Source organism: Punica granatum, chromosome 2, assembly GCF_007655135.1.
Source record: "Punica granatum isolate Tunisia-2019 chromosome 2, ASM765513v2, whole genome shotgun sequence".
NCBI classification, from domain to species: Eukaryota; Viridiplantae; Streptophyta; class Magnoliopsida; order Myrtales; family Lythraceae; genus Punica; species Punica granatum.
In genome coordinates, this window is record NC_045128.1 from 26,933,933 (window position 1) to 26,955,828 (window position 21,896).

General features: G+C 37.6%; 1 protein-coding gene across 5 annotated transcripts; it reads right to left on the bottom strand.

The window, feature by feature from the left end:
* Window positions 1-10,554: 10,554 nt before the first annotated feature.
* Window positions 10,555-16,900, bottom strand: LOC116195992 (probable peroxygenase 4). 5 transcript variants are annotated; one of them, XM_031525481.1, is made up of 6 exons: window positions 16,662-16,900; window positions 16,424-16,579; window positions 16,072-16,157; window positions 11,406-11,506; window positions 11,089-11,214; window positions 10,555-10,916 (listed from the first exon to the last, which is right to left on the bottom strand). In XM_031525481.1, the coding sequence occupies exons 2-6, from the start codon at window positions 16,524-16,526 to the stop codon at window positions 10,766-10,768; spliced, it is 567 nt and encodes a 188-aa protein (XP_031381341.1). In that variant the 5' UTR covers window positions 16,527-16,579; window positions 16,662-16,900; the 3' UTR covers window positions 10,555-10,765. The 5 variants fall into 5 exon arrangements, with proteins under 5 accessions (XP_031381341.1, XP_031381342.1, XP_031381340.1 ...); XM_031525482.1 differs by having other exon boundaries at window positions 16,424-16,589; XM_031525480.1 differs by having other exon boundaries at window positions 11,406-11,500; window positions 16,424-16,537; window positions 16,662-16,899.
* Between the last annotated feature and the right edge of the window lie 4,996 nt (window positions 16,901-21,896).

Consider the following 21,896-nt stretch of genomic DNA (forward strand, 5'->3'; position numbering starts at 1 on the left):
AAAATTGCGCACCACCAAAGAGTCCACCTCAAGTATCACTTTTCGAAAACCTGAATTCTAAGCCAGCTCTAGACCCGTAAGAACTCTCATTAATTCCGCCATCGTGACAGACGTGATTCCAATATTTTGCACAAAGCCGATCACCCAACCACCATTGTCATTGCGTATTAAGCCACCAGCCCCTGCTATTCCTGGATTCACATGAATGGAAGCATCGGTGTTCAACTTGAGAAAATCTTCGGGTGGCTTCAACCAGCGAATGTCCATCCATTCGAATAGTTAATTGGGAAGAAAGTGTAGGAGCATATCACTCCCAAATCTCACTAAACGATTCCCCTACATAATATCTTTTATGTTTCCATTTATTTGCCATGTAATTTGGCTAATTTATTATGTAATTATTTCATTCCTTCTTCAGTCAGTCAATGTATTATATATATACACTACACATTTGTATGAAATACTACAATTCCTTGCTCTCATTCTCCTCTAAATGGTATCAGAGCTGTAAGTACTCGAACAAGTCAATCCACCGAAATATCTGAGAGCACCTAGCAAACCCCACAAAGTCTTTCGGCCATTGTTCCTCTTAAAACATCTGAAACCTTGATTTCAATTAACACCTCCTCCCAATTGCCCGTCAAGCTAACAACAAACAATTATGCATCATGGAAAACGCAGTTTAACTCCTTGCCGATCGGCTATGATCTTGTGGGCTTTATTGATGAAAGTTTTCCATGCCTGCCAGAAACTATAACCAAAGATGGCCAGACAATCGAAAATCTGGCCTACATCCTATGACGCCGTCAGGACCAGCTTCTTCTTCATGCTATTATTGCATCAGTTTCTAAAGGAATAATGGGACTTATTTCCCAAACCAAAACCTCCGCGGAAGCGTGGGCCACATTGGGAAAACTATATGTTAATCGGTCACGCACTCGGATTGAAAGAAACTTTGCAATGAAGTCCTGGGGAACTTGAACTGTTTAGGATTATCTTCAGTCGTTCAAGGCCATTGCAGATAAACTCGCCTTGGCTGGGGCACCAATTACTTATGATGATGTAACTATCCATGTGCTGAACAACATTGGGCCCGAGTTCAAGGAGTTGGCAGCAGTTATCTGTGCAAGAGAACAACCTATTGAATTTGAGAATCTATATGATAAGTCGACTGATTACGAGCTTTTTCTTCAACGAGAAAGCTCTCGCACTGATGGCCAACTGATCACCGGCCCAATATTTAAGCATATCATAAAATGGTCAAAGTCTACTGAAATAAACAAATATTTGAGCATATGTTTCCTTTATTGCCACCAAAGCCTCATGTGAAGTTTAGGCTATATGAGCCTCCGGAAGAAGTAAAGAAGAATGCCGATCAAGATTCAATAGGGGTAAGACCCAGAAAGAATGTCGATCATGAACCTTCGGAAGAAGTGGGGAAGAATGCCAATCAAGATTCTAAAGGGGTAAGACCAAGAAGAAGCAAACGCTTACAACCCAATGCTGCCGAGGAACAGTGCAACTTGAATGAAAGTTTTGCTGCTGCCTGGTCTGAGAAGCCGATTAGGGAAAATCCTGCACTTCTTTTATTTGTAGGCTATGCAATTGAGGTGCTATCTCAAGACAGTGGCATGAGGGGTTGTTGGTTTAGAGCTTCAATTATCAAAGTTTCCAAAGATAAAGTCAAAGTGCGTTATCTTTGTGACCAGTTGAGAGCAACTTGGGGATGTGTTGTTATGGTTTTTATGGTTTTGTAGAAATTATTTAATTCTAAAGAAATTTCTGTTATGCTTTAGATAGTCTTGTTCTGTCTCTATTACTTAAAAATAATTAATGCAGTTGACTTTTACTGTTATCTCGTGATTTTGTAGAATTTTGGTGTACTAGAGAGGCGGATATTTTTGCTTATCTGCGGAAGTTTCAGAAATTTGCAAAAGGCCCTTTCCGTAGAGAGTGTGCCTTTCTTGTTGTGATATAATTATTATGATTCATTTTCTATGTATGGTGTAAACTAATATTTGCGGTGACAATGTGTCTGCATTAAACATGAACCTCCATAGGATCTTATTAATTGTATGCAGTAATTATAATTCATTTTCTGCTTTTGCATTAATTATTCTTTGCCTTGTAAAATGAACTTGTGCCCATCACCTTTTTTTTTTTTTTGTTATAGGTGACTATTGGTACCGGTACATGATTCATTCCACATTATGATTATGGAGGTTTTGATTGAAAGCTTTAGAAAGGCAGCATCGAAACCTAATTGATTCTTCCATTATTTTGGGTAATGCATTCATGTGTTTCCCAAATTCTCACTTGCTAAATTATCTTTTTTGAAGCGATTATAATTTGTTTACTCATGTATGTGTATCTTCTCAAATGTCCGTAGTGATGTTGTTTCGTTTAATTGATTTTATTTATAGTGTTTTTCATTCATGTTTTAATTATATTTGAGAAAAATGTCATTAACCATTCCTTGATAAAGTTTTTTTTATTAGTTTTGCAGTTGCTATGACTTTTGTCTCTCACCAGTTTCTTCTAAATGAATTATCTATGATAATTTATAAAGCAAATTACGCCATATATCATATGGTTTTACCATTTTTTTAAATCTATCAAGTGCTTTTAAAACTATCAAAAATATCACATGGTTTACATTTTTTTCCCAAATCTATCTCGTCGTTATATCTTCTATTAACATTTAACGATATTGCCACTGTGGCCCTTTACCTGGTGTCAGCACCCCATTTTGGCCCGTTGGCTCCCAACAGAGAACATCTGACCAAAGCTCAGGTTACTATTCACGGTCGGACCGACAGAAGCGAACACGCGAGCTCAGGGACATGAGCTATAGAAGAGAAGCAGGGACAACCAAGAAGACACATGGAGCAATCAGAAGGGCAGACAAACGGCAAAACCTCAGAACAGCAGAAACCGGCACTGTAACATTATTCATCGCTGGGTCACCAGAGCGTCAGAAGGTATCCAATATGGGACTCTAATGGTGCGTTTTGTTTCAGAGTTAAAGTAATTTTGATTTTGATTGTGAAAAATGACAAATGAGTTGAGATTATAAATTTGACTTGGGAAACGTGTGTTTTTGTTGTGTAGTGTGTTGAGTTAAAGTTAAAGTTAAAATTTTTAACTTGGAAAACGTGTATTTTTGTTGTGTAGTGTGTTGAGTTAAAATTAAAGTTAAAATCAAAGTGATTTTAACTTACAAAACCAAACAGGCCATAAAAATCCCTATTGATACCAAAATGACCAATGGCACCCCCAAGCGCATTTCAGAAATCTCCTACTTAAGCCGGGGCACTCCCAAACATTTGTAGGCGCCTTCCTGATGGGGCTCCCAGGACGCCCGATCCACGAACCAATAAACGGCACCCGGAAACAAGTCTGCACATACCCGAGGGTCATCAGGACTAGGGAACAGGTTTCTGACTGCTTTTCGGAACTCATCTTGGTCTCCCGAGTGGATCCCGACCCGAAGAAAGGGGCCCTTTCTACACAGAAACATAGCCGGAGACCCTTTTAACAAATCGTCAGTACACGAAATCTATGCCAATCAATCCCAGGGACCTCAAGGGCTCGAGAGATAAACTCTGATCACATTGCACAATCCATTTAGGTCTCCCGAGTACCATTCCGGCAACAAAAAGGCCCATTTCAGACGGAATCTCACGCTTAGAGCCTATTCAGGGAAATATTGACATCCGAGCTCCGCACCACCCATTCCCAACAACCCCCAGGGGCTAGGAAATCATTTCGGCTTGGACCAAGAAAATCATACCGAGCTCACAAGTGACGTTTCAATGGTCACGAACACCTCCTGTCAAACCTTGGGGACTCGTTTCTAACAAACGGAGATCACAGTAGTCTTCAAACATATCAGAACACTTGGGAAACACTGAGAGAACCCCGTTCACGGATTCCTAGGTCATCTCCGATTATCGATCTCTAGCCGGGGTCAGGGAGTAAGCCGTTCCGCTCAATGCAAAAATACACCGGTGCGAGCCTTACAACACGCAGAAGTGCAAACTCGTGTCAGAAGCGGACAACTTCGATCTGATCACCCAAACGGAGCAAAACCGGCTTTCGAGTCCCCGGGTCACTCGCGCATCCGCTTATAAGAAGCATGTCAATATTAGGCTCTTTGAAACCGTATTCGCGCGTACATTGATAATTTGTCGTTCTAGTGAACCACGGAAATCGGACGCACGATCAATCGAGCCTCGAACTTCTTTCGGCTTTCTTCCTAGTCAAGTAGGACCCTTGAGCTAGCCAAGCCAAGCCGCAAGCCGCAAGCCATGGCTCTCCTCTAGAGGCAAGCCAAATGAGCCTCCACCACTCAAATTCAAAATATCTTTTTCACTTATCAACTCCACTCTTTCATCCATCACTTCCCATCAACCTTTTCAAGACAACTTCCCCTCCCTAATCCCTCTTAAAAATTCGGATCTCCTAAGCACCCCCTCTAATTGCACTTTATTTCACTAATTATGCCTCATTAAGCTCACTATAAGTTCTTATGCATCATTAACCTTAATCACAACTCGATTCCCATAATCTCTCTAGCTTTCTCACTCAAGAACACTCTCCCAACTCCTCTCATTTCCATAAATTCGGATAGCCTCAGCTCAGCCCGAAACCAAGGCCTATTTGCCCGAAAACTTAACCGTTTTTTTTTCGACGACCGCCACTCAACTAGAACCAAACTTGACCAAACTTCATATCCCACATGTACTTGACCTCCCGAGTCAATTTTCGATGTTAGTTTCTTCATTTGAGGCTCCCAGTACCTCGTTCCAACTCTGTCCAGAAACAGTCCCTTACGTGTTTTTTCGGTTCCTAGGCGAATGCTTCCCTCCCGACTTACCCGAGCACTAAACAAACCACATATCCCACATGTTTTCGACCTCTTAAGTCCATTTCCGACTTTAGATTTTCATTTTGAAGCTTCCAGCAGTCTGTTTTGCCCCTGTCCACAATCGGGCTACCTAGACGGTTTCACTGCTTCCCGGGCTTCTTCGACGCCATTCCTTCCCATGACCATGGCGATTCGTAGGACGTATCATTTGGTTAATTAAATCATTCAGCTTAAATGGGACGTATCATTTGGTTAATTAAATCATTCAGCTTAAATAAAATCATATGAACATCAATTTATAAACGCGTCGACGAATTATGAAATATCTGAAACGCCCTTTTAAAACCCACAATTTCGAAAGCATCGAGACACTTAATACGCGTAGCATGGACATCTAGGGAATGCTCGTGCGCCCCGACTCAAGTCCGAGCCCGATTTGAGGCGGCTCGGATCGGGGTGTACGAACATTCGTTAGACCACTCCCGGGCGGAGCGATCATTTTCTCGGCTCTCTCGGGGTCCGCATGACCTTGATGGACCCAAGGGATCGATCGACACCGGCTATCGACTTTCGATAGTCCGCGTCACGTGATCTCAAATTTTGCATGAACACTTTACACACTTTACAGTTCAAGGGCATAACCGTCTTTTCGTGAATCGCCGACTCCATAGCCGTTAGGGTGATTTAAACACTTAGATCCATGGTCGGAGACAGGTAGGCCGTTCGAGTGCAAGTGTCATTTGCATAGCCCACTTTGTCCGGTTTCAGTGTTTCTGTTATCCTACCGTAGATTCGGGTAGTGAGATCTGTTTTTCTGTAGTAAAATTTGTGAAATCCGACTAACCCTTTACCCGACTTAATAAAAAATTAGACAATGGTCAGGCGGAATTCTAGGCTCCAAATCTAGAGTTAAAACACGAGTTTGGCATATTCAGTGAAATCACATTGTCATCTACAAAACAAAGCCTTAAAACAAACACACTCACATAGCGGACCTCGAACTGCATTCTAGCGCATTTATTTGCTTGCCTAGGGCAGGGAGATTGTTTGCAAATTAACACCAATTAATAACTGATTAAGCCACGTAAATTCAGTTTAATACACAACTTGTCTGTATTTATCAGTTTTTGTCTGTTTTCCATCAGTTTCTTTTTGTTTTTTGCAATTGTTTGTTACTTTGTTGCGGTTCGAACCCGAACCCATAGATCACGCTTATCACGGGTCCAACACCTCAAACCATCGACCACGGGGTCCAACACCTCCATGTACACTGACAGCGTGCAACCCGAGTGCGGAACAGGGTCTATCCCCGAGTCACCACTCTACTTCGAGTAATGTCTATGTGGAAGACGACTCGGATCAGGTGTGTGAATCGCGATTAGACATCACCCAGGAGCTCGAACGGTTCAATGGTTATCGTGAGAATCGATCGATTCTCGCGTCGCCCGTTGGTCCGGTCAGACCCAACCCTTAGCTCCTTGAGCTCGCCTTGCTTTAATTTATTTTTCTGTTATTCAAAAAATCTCACGGTAAGCCGAAGCGGAATATTGGCCCAATGCAAACCAATTGGGGTCTATTTACTCTATTCAGTAGTACTTTGTAATTATTCGAGTGAACATTGCGAGGATTTCATTTGTACATTTATTCATTCATTTGTAAGGATCCTCGATCGGCGAGCGTGAGGTCCGAGTGTCAAACCGGTCAAGTTGGTCCACTGCCACCTAGAGATGAGTAAGCTCGAACACTCGCGGTCTCGGTTCGTGCAGGGATTCAACCACCACGGTTCGATAAACTGTAACGAAAAAAACGGTGAACCAATTCCTCGAGATGTAAGCCTACTCTTCTTTCGGGGCCTTGGCCCGAAGTGATCATTTCACCGAATTTACTTTTCAAAACGGACAAGGAGAACGCATCCCTAAATCACACGGTAAATAAATAAAATGGCAAGCCTAGCAAACTAGAGTACCGAAAGGGCGTGCGGAATATAGGCTTGCGTGTAATAGAACCCCCGAATTCGGAATTTTCGATTTCGTACAGACCATTGCCTTAACAAATTAGGTGTACCCTGTACCCCTAGACCCGGGCAACTCAATGGCCCTCAACCTTCGGGTCGTAAACAGTAAGTGGCAACTCCTTTTCACGTGCATCCATCGCGCGTCCCCGGGAAGGTGGACACTCTCAAGCCGTGTTACATAGGCGCGCGCATGCTTGCCCCGACGAGATGAAATTCGGGTGTGTACATCCGGGATAGATTTGAGGAAAAAAATTAAAACCATAGGAGCGAGATAGATTTGAGAAAAAATTAAAATCATGAGATATTTTTGATAGTTTTAAAATCATATGATAGATTTAAAAAACCAATGAAACCATGGGATATGCTCTCAATAGGTTGTTGGGCATTTGTCTCGTATAAACTGCCCATTTTTCTTTCTCTCAATCGGTGTGAGACATTCTTTGTCTACGCACGTTATGAGCACTACACCGCACATAGGCAGCCTTACGCATCTGGCATTGTAACTATGAGCTTTGATACCAGTTGGATTAATTTTCAAAATAAAATGAATCTAATTTAGACTTGAGCCTATCTGCAATTTAAACAAATAAGCCAATCCGTTGTTAGGCTTTTTTCTCATATAAGCTACCATTTTTCTTTCTCTCAAACGGTGTAGGACATGCTATTTTCTCCAACATAAACTATGAGACTATGCTGCCTGTGGAAAGAATAAAGGCAGCTTGGCTTGTTTGGTTTGCAAATGTGATTTTAAAATTACAACTTTAACCTAATTCTACCCATAACAAAACAATATAACTCATACAAAGTCAAAGAGTGAACTCCATTTATATCACTTTTTTTCACAACAAAACAAAATAACTCATACAAAGTCAAAGGGTGGGCCTCATTTATACCACTCTTTTTCAAAATTAAAATCTGATTTTAAAATCCTATTTTGAAACCAAACGCAGCATAAATGTACAGTCTCAAGCAACAAGAGAACTCGCCCTTTCATGCTGCGGAGGAAATTGAGTACCCATTCATTAAGTGATCCAGCTCTACTAACCAAATGACATTCGAAGCCTTCAAGATTGAGAAAGAATAGTTTCTTGGGCCACCAAGGAGGAAAACTCATTCGACAATTTCAAGGAGCTAATCAACGAGATGTTGATAATAGACGATCACCAAATCTCATGCTGCATAGGAAATGGATATAGACCTATAAATTGTTTGGTAGGGTTATACTTTGCAACAGTTTCTGTATGTACTCGTACTATGTTTATTTCGTAATATTTGTTTTCCAACTGTGATGCTTCTTCTGACTAAACCTATGGTTCAGCTTAATTGCATTTTTCACCCTTGATAATGTGTCTTATTCATTGATCTTCCCAAGGTTTCTCTTTCATTAGTTGAGATCAAAATTTAGGTGCACTTTGTTTACACATTCAAAAATTATAATTGAAATAAAACGATGGTGTAGTATAGTGGCGTACGCCTCGTCTAATAACTAAGAGGCTCCTAGTTCAATACTCATTGGAACTACTATGACATTCTTATTTTGAAAGAAAATTTTATATGTGGACAATTCATGAAGATGCATACTATGCAACGAAAAATATAAAAATATATAAACCTATGGCTTCCAACTAGTATTATATAAATATAAAAAATCATGCATTTTTTTATTTTTCAAATGATAGGATACTTCTAAGCACCTCTTGACTTTTTTTTTTTTAAGATTTCGAAGTAATTCATCTGTTAAATTTTATACTCAATCTAAAATATAACATGAACAACGAAAAATAAATCAACATATTAATATGTATAATTAAATATAAAATAATGGAAAATATTCTTAAAATTAGGCTTTTATATGTATTACGAAAGGATTTTGTATATACAACGGTTAACAAACTCCCTATTAGAAATATGTGAGAGTTGTTTTTCTTATTTAATTAAAATTAGAATATTAAAATAAGAAATGGAAAGAAAAGAAGTGAAAAGAAAATTAGGTGATATATTCTAAAGATTTTTTTTTTCATTCAACATATGAAAATATTTGTAGTTTCATATTCAATAGTCATTATATCAAATATCGATCATCTATTAAGAACGGTTAGTGTAGGAATTTTCAATATTTTGGTTTAAGATGACTCCAAACGATAACACAGTTGCTCGAGAAGACCACTAAAATGAACAGAACACCTCTCAGTAAGTACACTTAATAACGAGTCAGACCCCTAAAAGGTCAGATCTCTCCGAAACACACCATATGTACAAATCTCACGGCCAACATACAAACACACAACGGGAGTTTCATGCCGTATGGCCGTGATTGAAATTCAACTTCGTCAAACAATCCTGTGCAGTTTGCACAAAAGATTTCACGGTTTCTCAAACCAACCTTAATCGAATTTTAGAGATCGACCTACCTCTTCGACTACTGAAATTCAGACTTTCTCCGTCCTGGGTGGGCTCACTTTAGAGGAAGAATCTTTTGGAGACTTTGGACTCTGCCGCTCGAAGGAGAAGAAGAATCTTGCGATGCTCGAGCTCGAAGGAGAAGAGGAATCATGCGAATCTGCAATGCTCGAGCTCGAAGCAGAAATCGGTGATGATGAGCGATGACAGTCACTGAACGGAGAAGTGAGAAGAGTGAAGATGATGAAGAACAAAAGAAGACTAGGGTTTCAAGATTCAATTCTTGCTCATTTTCGATTCGGGTCGAGGGAATTCGGTTTGGATTTCCTTTAAAAATTACAAACCCATGAACCGGCCGGTTCGAATGGGTTCGATGGGTTTATAAAAAAACCGGCCGGTTTTTTGGATTCACCGGTCTATTAGTGCATTTCCGGTTTTTAAGCTAACCGGACCGGATAGAGGTCCGATTTCCAGTCCGACCGGTCGAACCGGCCGGTCCGGTCCGGTTCTGATAACACTGCTTCTAAGCACCTCTTGACTTTTTTTTTTTTAAGATTTCGAAGTAATTCATCTGTTAAATTTTATACTCAATCTAAAATATAACATGAACAACGAAAAATAAATCAACATATTAATATGTATAATTAAATATAAAATGATGGAAAATATTCTTAAAATTAGGCTTTTATATGTATTACGAAAGGATTTTGTATATACAACGGTTAACAAACTCCCTATTAGAAATATGTGAGAGTTGTTTTTCTTATTTAATTAAAATTAGAATATTAAAATAAGAAATGGAAAGAAAAGAAGTGAAAAGAAAATTAGGTGATATATTCTAAAGATTTTTTTTTTCATTTAACATATGAAAATATTTGTAGTTTCATATTCAATAGTCATTATATCAAATATCGATCATATATTAAGAACGGTTAGTGTAGGAATTTTCAATATTTTGGTTTAAGATGACTCCAAACGATAACACAGTTGCTCGAGAAGAATCTTTAACATTAATTATTTATTGAAAATATGTTATGATTGCCACAATACAGTATTATTAGCACAAGCGACAATTAATTTATTAGTTCCAGAAATTCTGGGTGATGATTTCCTGGTTTGCTCAATTAGCAGCCGATATCCCCACGCCTACATAACTTTTATGGCCTTGTCAATTCTGATACCATTTCTTGTACTGGCCGATTATGAGATTTCAGCAAACATGTGAAAGAAGCAAAACAAACCAAAACCGACTAACCAAAAGTATGCAAAATTTAATTAGCTAGCAATTATATATTATCACGCAGCAAGCCCAGGCCATAATATGTTATTATTGCCACAATAGATAGTTAATAAATTAAGTTTCCAGATCAAGTCTTCTGCTCTAAGCCGTCGACATTGAGCATCTGCATGGGATAGAATTGAAAGTGGAAAGAATGTCGTAGGAACTTTTTCGTGCAACAATAAGAGAAACAGAAGCCAAATTATGATTTCTTTGTGCTCGACTCTCTCTCCTTCGCCATACGCTCGAATAGGGAACCGTCATAAACGCCATGGATGGTTCCCTTGGGCAGTAGACCCTTATTGTCCTTGCATAGATAGTACAGCACCTGCCACTCTGACCAACTAGCAACCCTGCGTATCGAATGAAGACGGATCAGTTAGTCTATATTGCCTGCGGTTTGATTGAGAATGTAAAGCCATTAGGTTCAAATTTCTACCCATTTGTGGGCTAGTACCGAGCGGTTTTATTATTGACTCGTGATAAAAAGAAAATTGCTGACTGGATAAATTTCGAAGGACTGACCATCCTTTGTAGTCTTTAGGCTCCCTATTAGACCTCAGCATCTCTAGCAGCTCATCTGACGTCAACGCATCTGGATGAGTCCGTGCATGCCTGCGGAAGATTGCTTCAAACTTCTCAGGTACAAACCTGTTAGTGTATACAAGAACTAATCAGTTTCGAAGAAAATTGATACATTTAACCTAGTGGAAAATTTAAAACCGTGACTTGAAATCCCGATCTTTACAACTTCCAAAGTAATGCTTCCAATATGTCATTTATGAGCATCTGTCCGTATATGCATCCTCAGATAAAACGTATACAATTGAGGAAAAACTTACCTTCCTTTGGAGTCGTATACTCCAGAATCACTCCCGTGTTTGGCTTTGTGGATGTTCGCGACCTCTATCGGGAAAAGTAAGGATGGAAATTTCCCCTGCTCCTAACACCAAGAAATGAATCCAATGAAATTCTAAAGCCGGAAAACCTCTTATGTGTTTTCACAAACGGCAAGTAAATCTTGCTCGTTTCAACGTAAACGAGGAAAGTTGGTACCTCAAATATACTGACCTAAGAAATATTAATTAGCCTAGAGAATTACTCCAATTTTATAACTCCGTTAATTTCTTAAGGAACACTTCACCAGTCTACCACTGTTCCATTACGCATCACCACTCACTTCAGCACTGTCTAACTGATTCTGTCATATCAAATGTTATATAGGAATTTCAAAACGGTCCGATCCTATCCCATGAGCTCAAAGGCTTTGCTTAGGCAATATTCTCTTGCTTGTAAGTAAAAAGAACGCTATCAAGGTATACTTGTACACGAAGGAGAACTGTATTAAGCAAAAGATTTGAAAGAACTGTAGTAAGCAAAATCATGAAAGGCGAAAGACAACTTGTTCAGTTGTTTGGGACATATTGTCAGGGTTTTGCCAAAGAATGTTTCTTTTCCCAAAATCCGTGTTCAAAATCAAGTTTTTCGGGAGAAAGTGTCTTCTGAGTTGCCCTGAGCAACGAATGGTTTGATTAATTTTTCATGTCACCCGATCCAACACTGTGGATGGCTAACTTCCATTTGCCATCCGGTGGGTCCAGATTTATAGAAACAAAAATTAGAGACATAATGTTTTGTTTCTAAATCTTCACTTTTAAAAAAAACATAAAATATATGTCTCTATATATGTTATTTGTCTCTAAATCTTTACTTTCAAAAACAAATAAAATTGTGTCTCATTATGATATATTATTTGTCTCTAATACAATTGATTCGAAAAAAATTGTTGACTTTAAAAGAGTATGGTTAATGTATGAGCAATAGAGACTAATTATACGCTCTTAACTTATAGAGAACATATATGCTCTTAAATCTTTACTTTTAGAAACAAATAAAATTGTGTCTCTATATGATATATTATTTGTCTCTTATACAATTAATTAAAAAAAATTTGTTGACTTAAAAAGATTACGGTTAATGTATGAGCAATAGAGACTAATTTATATGCTTGTAAAGTATATCAATGTGTAGAGACTAATATAGAATTGCTAAATTGAATTTTAAACTATTTTTTATGATAAAAATTTCTTAAGTTAAAAATAAATAAGCATATAATTCGTTGTTTTTAATTTACTTTTTTTTTTCAATTTTTCACTCTTTCATCTTTTTTTAAGAACCACTTCTCATACATATACATATACATATATATATATATATATATATTTCTTCATTTGGTCTTCTCTTCAATTCAAGTATTTTATCTTGTCATTCTTCACATGTTTTTCTTGATTATTTTTTCTCATCTCCATCTCTTCTTATTCTCTACTTAAATTTGATGAACACAAGAATTTCTGGCCTTTCCGCTCGACCAACAAATTGTTTACAAAATTTATATCAAAAATTTTACGACATAATTTCAAAAAACAGACTATCAAAAGTTTTTCTTTAAAAAGATAAATCCTCACAAAATATTTGATTGAAATAAATATTGTTATTTCATAGGTTAATTAAAAAAACTTATAAATATAAAATACTAATAATTTATTTATAATATAAATATTATCATTAAAGTAAAACAAAAAATAAAAGTTACAAATTTAGATAAGGAGTATTGGTACATTGGATAAAGTGATGTCATACTAAAGTGGAGGTGGAGGGTTTGAATCTCCCTATTGTAGAATCAATTGGGTTGGTGGATTTGATGTTGGTGGATTAAGTTGGTTTGCTTGATTTGATAGTTGCCACTTGGTTCCATAAAAATATTTATTTTGTATAGAACTTTGTATCTGGGAACAAAAAGCATCTTGAGGCAACTACATTTGCTTCTAAAAAGTATATAGATACAATTTTATGTGATGTTTTTACTTATTTTTAGAGTCAAATCATTTGTTTCTAATTGCGCTAGTTAGAAACAAATAAAAATCCATTTCAAATTTGTCTCTAAAGGTCTATAGAACTAGCAGTAACATAGTCAATTAATTTATCTGTCTCTGAAAGTTTTAAAGGCAAATAAATAATCTACAAAGACATATAATGACTTTTCAATAGCTCATTTATGTAGTAGGGAATGATGATTTGGAATTGGAATGTCTAAGCTGGTAACCTTGAGAACGAGCTTTACTACCGTTGGATTCTTCTAGCTAGGGACGTGTAAAGTTATAATATTTTTGCCTATAAAAAGGCATGCCCTTATACATCTATATAATTTATAACCAACCCTTAGAAAAATTTAATGGCGAAGATGCTCATCCCCATTTAAGCTCAAACTTATAAAATAAAAAATAAAAGCATTCCTTTTGAAATTTCAAATGGAGTTTTTCAATCCAATAGGTCCGGGTGCGTATTGTGCATGGCTGCGCACATATGGGGTTCGACTACAGAGGTTTCTACCGCAAGGTGGGATCGACCCTCTGAGTGAAATATATTCAGATGCTCGGTCCACCCTCACTAACCTCAGGAGATTTTTCAAATGGAACTTCAAACGGGCCCCAAGTACGACTAACTCAACCAGCAAGCAGCTAAAAACAAAATAAAAATTTCCCATCCATTCACGCCCAGAAATTGCGGAAGCACCTCTAGTGAAGCAACTCCATGGGCCCAGAAGACAAGATGCTCATCGGAAAGGAATGGCATTACTTTGGAAGTGATGTTAGATATTAAGTTGTTATCAATAGGATTCTTCTATATGAGGTTTGCCTCTTTAGAGCAAGAAATATGCCTTGCAAAATATATTCTTCACATAACGGACTGTATTATGAGATTGAGAGGAAGTCGTGCATGCACAAATTAGACTGGGACTGTGCTCGTGAAATAAGAATGTGTACAAGAACTTTGCTAGTATTTTGAAGCAAGTTATTGTTGCCAGGACGCCTGGAGAAAGCTCATGGACCGGTCGTTATCCCGAACCATGAACTCCAGTAACTAAATTGTACATGATGGCGGCACACGCACAAGCTTTGATTAGAGAGGTTAACAAAATGCAGCTAAATGAGTATCTCCTTTGTGTTTTTTCGGTGTGAACCCCGGTATCCGAAAGCCCAATTGGACCCCGACAAATTCAGTCGAGCCGGATCAACCCATTAAGGAGTAAAACTCTCCCAACGTGGATTTTTTATATTCACAAGGACTCGAACCCGAGACCTTGCTTAAACGAAACAAACGCCGAACTTCTTGAACCAACCCACGTTGGTATCTCCTCTATGTGTTTATCACAGTGGAAGGTGATTGAAACATTTGAGCTTTAGGGCTGATGAAACTTTGGTTTCAATCGCATGCACTCTGAATTTGAGAGATTAAAATGGAGGAAAAGCATAAATTCTTTGTACTTTTCTCGAAATGAATGATGACGCTGCTTAATGTGTAATATCCCAAGAAAAGCACGTCTCTTACCAGGGGAACAACAGGAAAGGCACACATGGAAAAATATATGTACATATATATATGTACATGTATGATGCCTTTTCCAGATGGTGCCTTGGGGCCCCTCTAGACTGGATGAGCACTAGGGATAGAATTTGTGCTGATCTGATGGATCAGAGATCCCAAGAAACCATCCAATAAAGAATTGGAGAATTTTTCATGAAAATTAGAGAGCTGCAAATGATATATGAAAATCTTGAAGGACCATAATCATTGAGTTTGAAGTGGTTATATAATTTGGTTCCGGTTCTTTCTCATGAAAATATTGTACAATGATAAAGACATTAAGCCCTGTTTGGATTCAGGAACAAAAAATTTTAACTTTAACTTTAACTTTAACTCAACACACTACACAACAAAAATACACATTTTCCAAGTCAAAAATTTTAACTTTAACATTAACTCAACACACTACATAAAAAAAATATACGTTTCCCAAGTCAAATTTATAATCACATCTTATTTGTCCTTTTCCACGATCAAAATCAAAATCAAAATCAAAATTACTTTAATTCTGAATTCAAATGCACCCTAAACATTTTTTTTCCCATCCTGAAAGGTAATTGAGAAAGACAAAAACATATTTTTGTTATTTAATTTAAGGGTGTTTTAATATACTTTGTTTAAAGTAAACAGTTTATTTATATGACATTTTTAATTCGAGGTTCGATAAAAACCCAGTTTTTGGGCCCACCTTAGCAGGAAAAATTAAAAAACCACTGAAGAACCCTGTCGGGTGTCTGTACCCAGTTTTATTTATGTCTTATAATAATTTTTTATAAGCTATTTATAATAATTTTACTGGTCAAGGCCCGCAAGTAAAGGGCTAATTTACTAATTTAGGCTCGCAACAGTCCCACAAGTTTTTGCTTACAAACATTTGATTGATTATTATATACCTACCGCGGATGAGTAACATTTAATCCGTTGTTTTTTATCTCCCGGTAGGCAAACGGACTTAAATCATTCAAAAAATTTATAATTAAAAAAAAAGTCATTTATCCACCGGACAGAAAAAACGATGACGCCGAGAAGAAGAAGCTTATAGAACATCAAAGAAGCGCGAGGAAAGCTGGGGGGAGTCATTACCGGGCGAGTTTTGTGGCTAAGAGCAAGGTTGATGAGGATCGCACTGATGGCTGACAACGGAATTCCGCAGCCAATTGCCCGAAAACCTGTTCAATCAATCAAAAAAATTTCCGTGAAAAATTCGTAATCATATAAAACCAGCAATAGCTAGATCAGTCGACTTCTTCGTCGAGAAATCGAATCGATAGGTATGGATGGAGACGAGAGCTCCTGGCCAATCTCGGGGTATGAAGCACGAGTGAGGAAATCGCACTGTGTCAAACGATGGCCAGGGTGACAAAAGCTGATCATATGTACATATGCATGATTTTCTTTTAGCAAAAGAGGATATCATTTGCAAGCACGTACGTACCTTCGTATGTCTCCCAAGGATAAACGAGGCCGTCGTGGTTCCTGTCAAAGAAGGCAACGTGCTTCTCCAGAGCATGCTCTTCCCTCTCGCAATTTCCCTCCATCGAGTCGTGAACTGCTCTTAGTTACATCCACAAGAAGGAATGCTCCTTACTCTCTATCATTTTCTTCGGTAACATCGTCATCACATACGGGGAAGAACAAGGAAGAACGTAAGGCGACTGAAATTGAATACGTACCTTCTTCTGGTTTTATGTTGGGCATTGTGGGAGGAGAAGAGGAAGCTAAATCTGTGTCGTCCTTCATGTTTTGTTCGAAGATGTTCTCCAAGGAGTCGAGATGAGGGGAAGATATATACCTGGATTGAGATTCGAGACAGGTACAAGAGAGGCTTTACTAGCAGAGAAAGCAAAGCTGTTATGAAAGTCCGATGAGAAGGAATCCGCTGTGTATATATTAATAGCGGTAGTTGTTGCCTTGGGGCTTAGATCTCTATTTATAAATGTAAATATATCAGATTTCAGAAATGCGATGGGGTCGCGACGGGGAAAACGACGTGGCCCTTGATAATTCATTATTCGAATTATTGTAGGGTCCCACAATGTTTATGTGTGATTGGAGAAAGACGATTTTTTATTTAATTTTACAATATAGTAAGGGAATAGGACAGGATGGAGTAATATTTTTTCGTTATAAAGGAGGGCTGTAGGTCTAATATAATAAAATAGAAAATTTAATCTCTAATAAAATTGCAGGGTAGTTCTACTACGTATTAAATATAGAATCTTTTAGTTATTAGACGAGAAAATACGTTACTATGCTACATCATTTTTTACTGTGACAAAATAATCTCTCTCATAATTTTATGAATAGGAAGATTAGGACTGGGATGGAGAGCTACGTTAAGTTTGGGGATGTAATTGCCCCCCAAAACTTTACTATTCTTCAATATTTAGCCCCAAAAATTTAATTGCTAAAATTCTGCCTATGACAAAGAAGGTTACCCCATTCACTCAAGATATGTTTTGCTTCCCCTGGAATTTATCATTCTTTGCAATTTTGCCCCCAAAAATATATACGATCTTTAGAGTTTTTCCATCTAGGGGTGTACACGGATACCGAGTATACTCGAAACTGATCAGAACCTAACCATTAGTATAGGGTCCGAGTAGCTCGTATTAAAAATATAGTAGGATCCGGGAATTAAAATACGGAATCGATGAAAAAAAGGTTCTGATTCCGATTCTTGCATATAGGGTACCCAGAACCGAAACCGAAACTGATACCCAAACCCAGATAATAATTTCCTCCATTATATATATAGTTATATTTAGATATTCTTATATTTAGATAATATAGTCACTAATTTAAATATATATATATATATATATATATAAATCTAAATCGACATTCTATTTTACGTGATTACTGATTATGAATGTGACATTTTTCGATTTTATTTAACTAGAATAAAAAAAATTATAGGTTCTAATATGCTACCCGAAACCTGTGATATAATATAAATTCCGAGTAGGTTTTGGTTCTATGACTCAACAGGGTATGGTTCGGGTATCGTGAAAAAAATAGGATACCCGGACTAGCACACTCCCAATTCCGTCTCATTCTCTCAAATATCCTCGGGAAACACTTCAGTTTCGCCCCAATTAATAGATTGCTACCATTATAATATTTCAAAATTTTAGCCCAAGTAAAACTATAATTCGCATGTCTTGAATTTATCATTAAACTTTTTATTGTTTATAAGACTCAACATGAAAATAAAATAGGTTTCATTACATACTAATTTGCTGTACCGAGGTGTGGCAAACATCAACCTATCCGCTGTGGTTTCAGAGGTGAACCTCATTGGGTCCAACCCAAAGGAATGGTGGCTTGATACCGGTGCCACCAAACATGTGTGCTCAAACAGAAACTTGTTCACTATGCTCGAACCGGTCACTGGGGAGAGGATCTATATGGTAAACTCTGCCCATTCTGCTGTTGAAGGTCAAGGCAAGGTGGTCTTAAAGATGACTTCAGGAAATGAGTTGACTCTGGACAATATATTGTACGTACCTGAGATTCGGAAGAATTTAGTTTCTGGGTCATTGCTGAACAAACATGGGTTCATGATGGTTTTTGAGTCAGACAAAGTTATTTTGTCCAAGTCTGGAATGTACGTAGGAAAGGGATATGTGTGTGATGGGCTTTTTAAGCTCAATGTAATGACCATAATCAATAAGAATCATGGTTCTTCTACGTATTTGATGAGTCTCCTAATTTGTGGCATGGAAGACTAGGTCATGTTAATTATAATACTTTGCGTAGATTAATTAATTTGAATCACATACCTACATTCCAAATTGATTCACAGCACAAATGTGAAATTTTTGTGAGGAGGCAAAATTGACAAGGTCACCCTTTCAAACGATTGAAAGGAACACCGAGCCACTTGATCTAATTCATAGTGATGTATGCGATTTAAAATTCGCAACAACAAGAGGTGGTAATAATTATTTTATTACCTTTATCGATGACAGTACCAAATACTGTTATGTATATTTGTTGAAAGGCAAAGATGAGGTCATAGAGAAATTTGTTCTCTATAAAAATGAAGTTGAGAATCAACTCAACAAGAAAATGAAGAGATTAAGGGGTGAAAGAAGAGGCGAATACGTAACATCTTTCGGGGAATTATGTGCACAACACGGAATTTTACACCAAGTGACTGCACCCTATTCCCCTCAATCGAATGGTGTTGTTGAACGCAAAAATCGCATGTTGAAAGACATGATGAATGCGATGATATTAAGTTTAGGATTACCTCAAAATATGTGGGGTGAAGCAATATTGTCAAGCAATTACCTATTAAATAAGGTGCCTCGAAAAAAAGGGGAAAAGACACCTTATGAATTATTCAGAGGTAGGAGACCATCTTACGATCACTTGCGAGTGTGGAGGTGCTTGGCAAAAGTAGTCGTTCCGGCACCAAAGAAAGTAAAGATCGGTCCTAAGACAGTGGACTGCATCTTTATTGGCTATGCACATAACAGTAGTGCTTATCGATTTATTGTGCATGAATCTAAGATTCCCGATATACACAAGAACACGATAATGGAATCAAGGAATGCATCGTTCTTTGAAGATTTATTTCCATGGAAATTGAATGAGGCATTGAGTTCATCGAAACAAACCTCACATGCTATGAATGATGGACTTCATGACGTAGTTCATGAAAGGCAGGGTTCAGATCAAGAGATTGAACCTAGACGCAACAAAAGAGCTAGAATTGAAAAAACATTCGGGAATGATTTTTTGACATATTTGTTAGAAAAGGAACCACAAAGCTATGCTGAAGCAGTGAATTCATCTTAGGGACCTCTTTGGAAGGAGGCAATCAAAAGTGAAATTGATTCGATTATGCGAAATCACACTTGGGAATTAGTGAATCTCCCTACTGGTTGTAAACCCTTAGGATCCAAATGGATCTTTAAAAGGAAAATGAAAGCGGATGGATCCATTGATAAGTACAAAGCCAGGCTTGTAATTAAGGGATACAAGCAAAAGGAAGGCTTGGACTATTTTGATACTTATTCTCCTGTAACGAGAATAAATTTCATTAGGATGATACTTGCAATTGCGGCACTGCGTAATTTGGAAGTTCAACAAATAGATGTGAAAACAGCTTTCTTAAATGGAGATTTAGATGAAGAAATCTATATGGAACAACCCGAGGGGTTCGTGACTCTAGGAAAAGAAAAGAAAGTCTGTAAATTGGTCAAATCATTGTATGGGTTGAAACAAGCGCCAAAACAGTGGCACGAAAAATTCGATAATGCAATGATTTCCAAAGGATTTAAGATCAATGAGTGTGATAAATGTGTATACATTAAAGAGACAGAAAATGGTTACATCATTTTATGTCTCTACCTGGATGACATACTCATTGCTGGAAGTGATGACAGAATGATCAAATCTACGAAGAATATGCTGAATTCGAGATTTGACATGAAAGATATGGGACTCGCAGATGTGATTTTAGGAATTAAAATCATGAGAACATCAGATGGACTAATTTTGAGTCAGTCATACTACATTGATAAAATTTTGGAAAAATGTACCAAAAATGATTCTAGAATTTCAAATACTCCAATAAATAATAATCTTCATCTATCAAAGAACAGAGGATAGAGTATTTCTCAGTTAGAATACTCGCGAGTCATTGGAAGTCTAATGTATCTGATGAGTTGTACTAGGCCGGATATTGCATACTCGGTTAGTAGACTCAGCAGATATACGAGTAATCCGAGTAGGGACCATTGGAAGGCAATTATCAGGGTACTCAGATACCTTAGATACACTCGAGATTACGGGATGCACTATACTAGATATCCAGCTGTCCTAGATGGGTACAGTGATGCAACCATGATATCTGATATAACGGATTCGAAATCCACTAGTGGATATGTGTTCACATTAGTAGGTGCAGCAGTTTCATGGAAGTTCGCGAAACAAACTGTTATCGCTAGATCTACAATGGAATCTGAGTTTATTACTCTGAATAAATGTGGAAAAGAAGCTGAATGGTTGTACCTTTTTCTAGAGGACATTCCTAAATGGGAAAAACCTATGCCACCAATTTGTATCCACTGTAACAGTCAAACGGCAATTAGAAGGGCCCAGAGTAATATCTATAAAGGTAAGTCTAGACATATACGTCGTAGACATAATACCATTAGGCAATTGATCTCAACTGGAATTATCTCTATTGACTATGTGCAGTCAAAGGATAATATAGCGGATCCGCTAACCAAAGGGTTAAATAAAGAATAGTTTGAGAAGTTGTCAAAGGGAATAGGTCTCAAGTCTATTAGAGGAAAGGTTTTATAGCGTACACCCAACCTAGATGACTGGAGATCCCAAGATCTAGGTTCAATGGGACAACCAAGTTATAGAACCGAATTAAATTACTGTGAGTAAGAAAATCCCTAGACTATTCCTTGATGAAACAGTGATAAACAGATAAGGCTAGCAATCTAAATTGTTTTAATGATATGTGAAATCACCTATGTGAAAGAGAAGTGGGGCCGCTTTAGAGGAGAATTTTTATGGACTTAATTCTTTAGAAACTCTCGTAGAATCAGGACGGTATTCCATGGCAAAAATGGACACAACTATGAGAACCGAAAGAAGTCAATTGACTCATGTGTGAGGTGTGTGATATCTTTACATAAAACAACGGAACAATTCAAGGATTTCGTGTCTATTGAACTGCTCATAAAGTACATGCATTTTCACAATAGAAGGTTAAAGGGTGGTGACACCTACTTATCCTATACAGGTTCAACTGGTGAACACTATCTACGAGTCGAAACAAAATAATTTCCATTCATGTGGGGGATTGTTGGAAATTATGACTAATGGGTGAATGAGGAAATTGTTCACAAACTAATGACTCTTGATTTTCTTGGTGG

What these genes read in the sequence shown, in the direction of transcription:
- LOC116195992 (XM_031525479.1), bottom strand. Translation starts at nt 16,728, where the DNA reads ATGAAGGACGACACAGATTTAGCTTCCTCTTCTCCTCCCACAATGCCC. An exon ending in TCCTTGGGAGACATACGAAG is followed by an intron (nt 16,158 to 16,423) that starts GTACGTACGTGC and finishes TTGATTGAACAG; the next exon opens with GTTTTCGGGCAATTGGCTGC. An exon ending in GTATACGACTCCAAAGGAAG is followed by an intron (nt 11,215 to 11,405) that starts GTAAGTTTTTCC and finishes ATACACTAACAG; the next exon opens with GTTTGTACCTGAGAAGTTTG.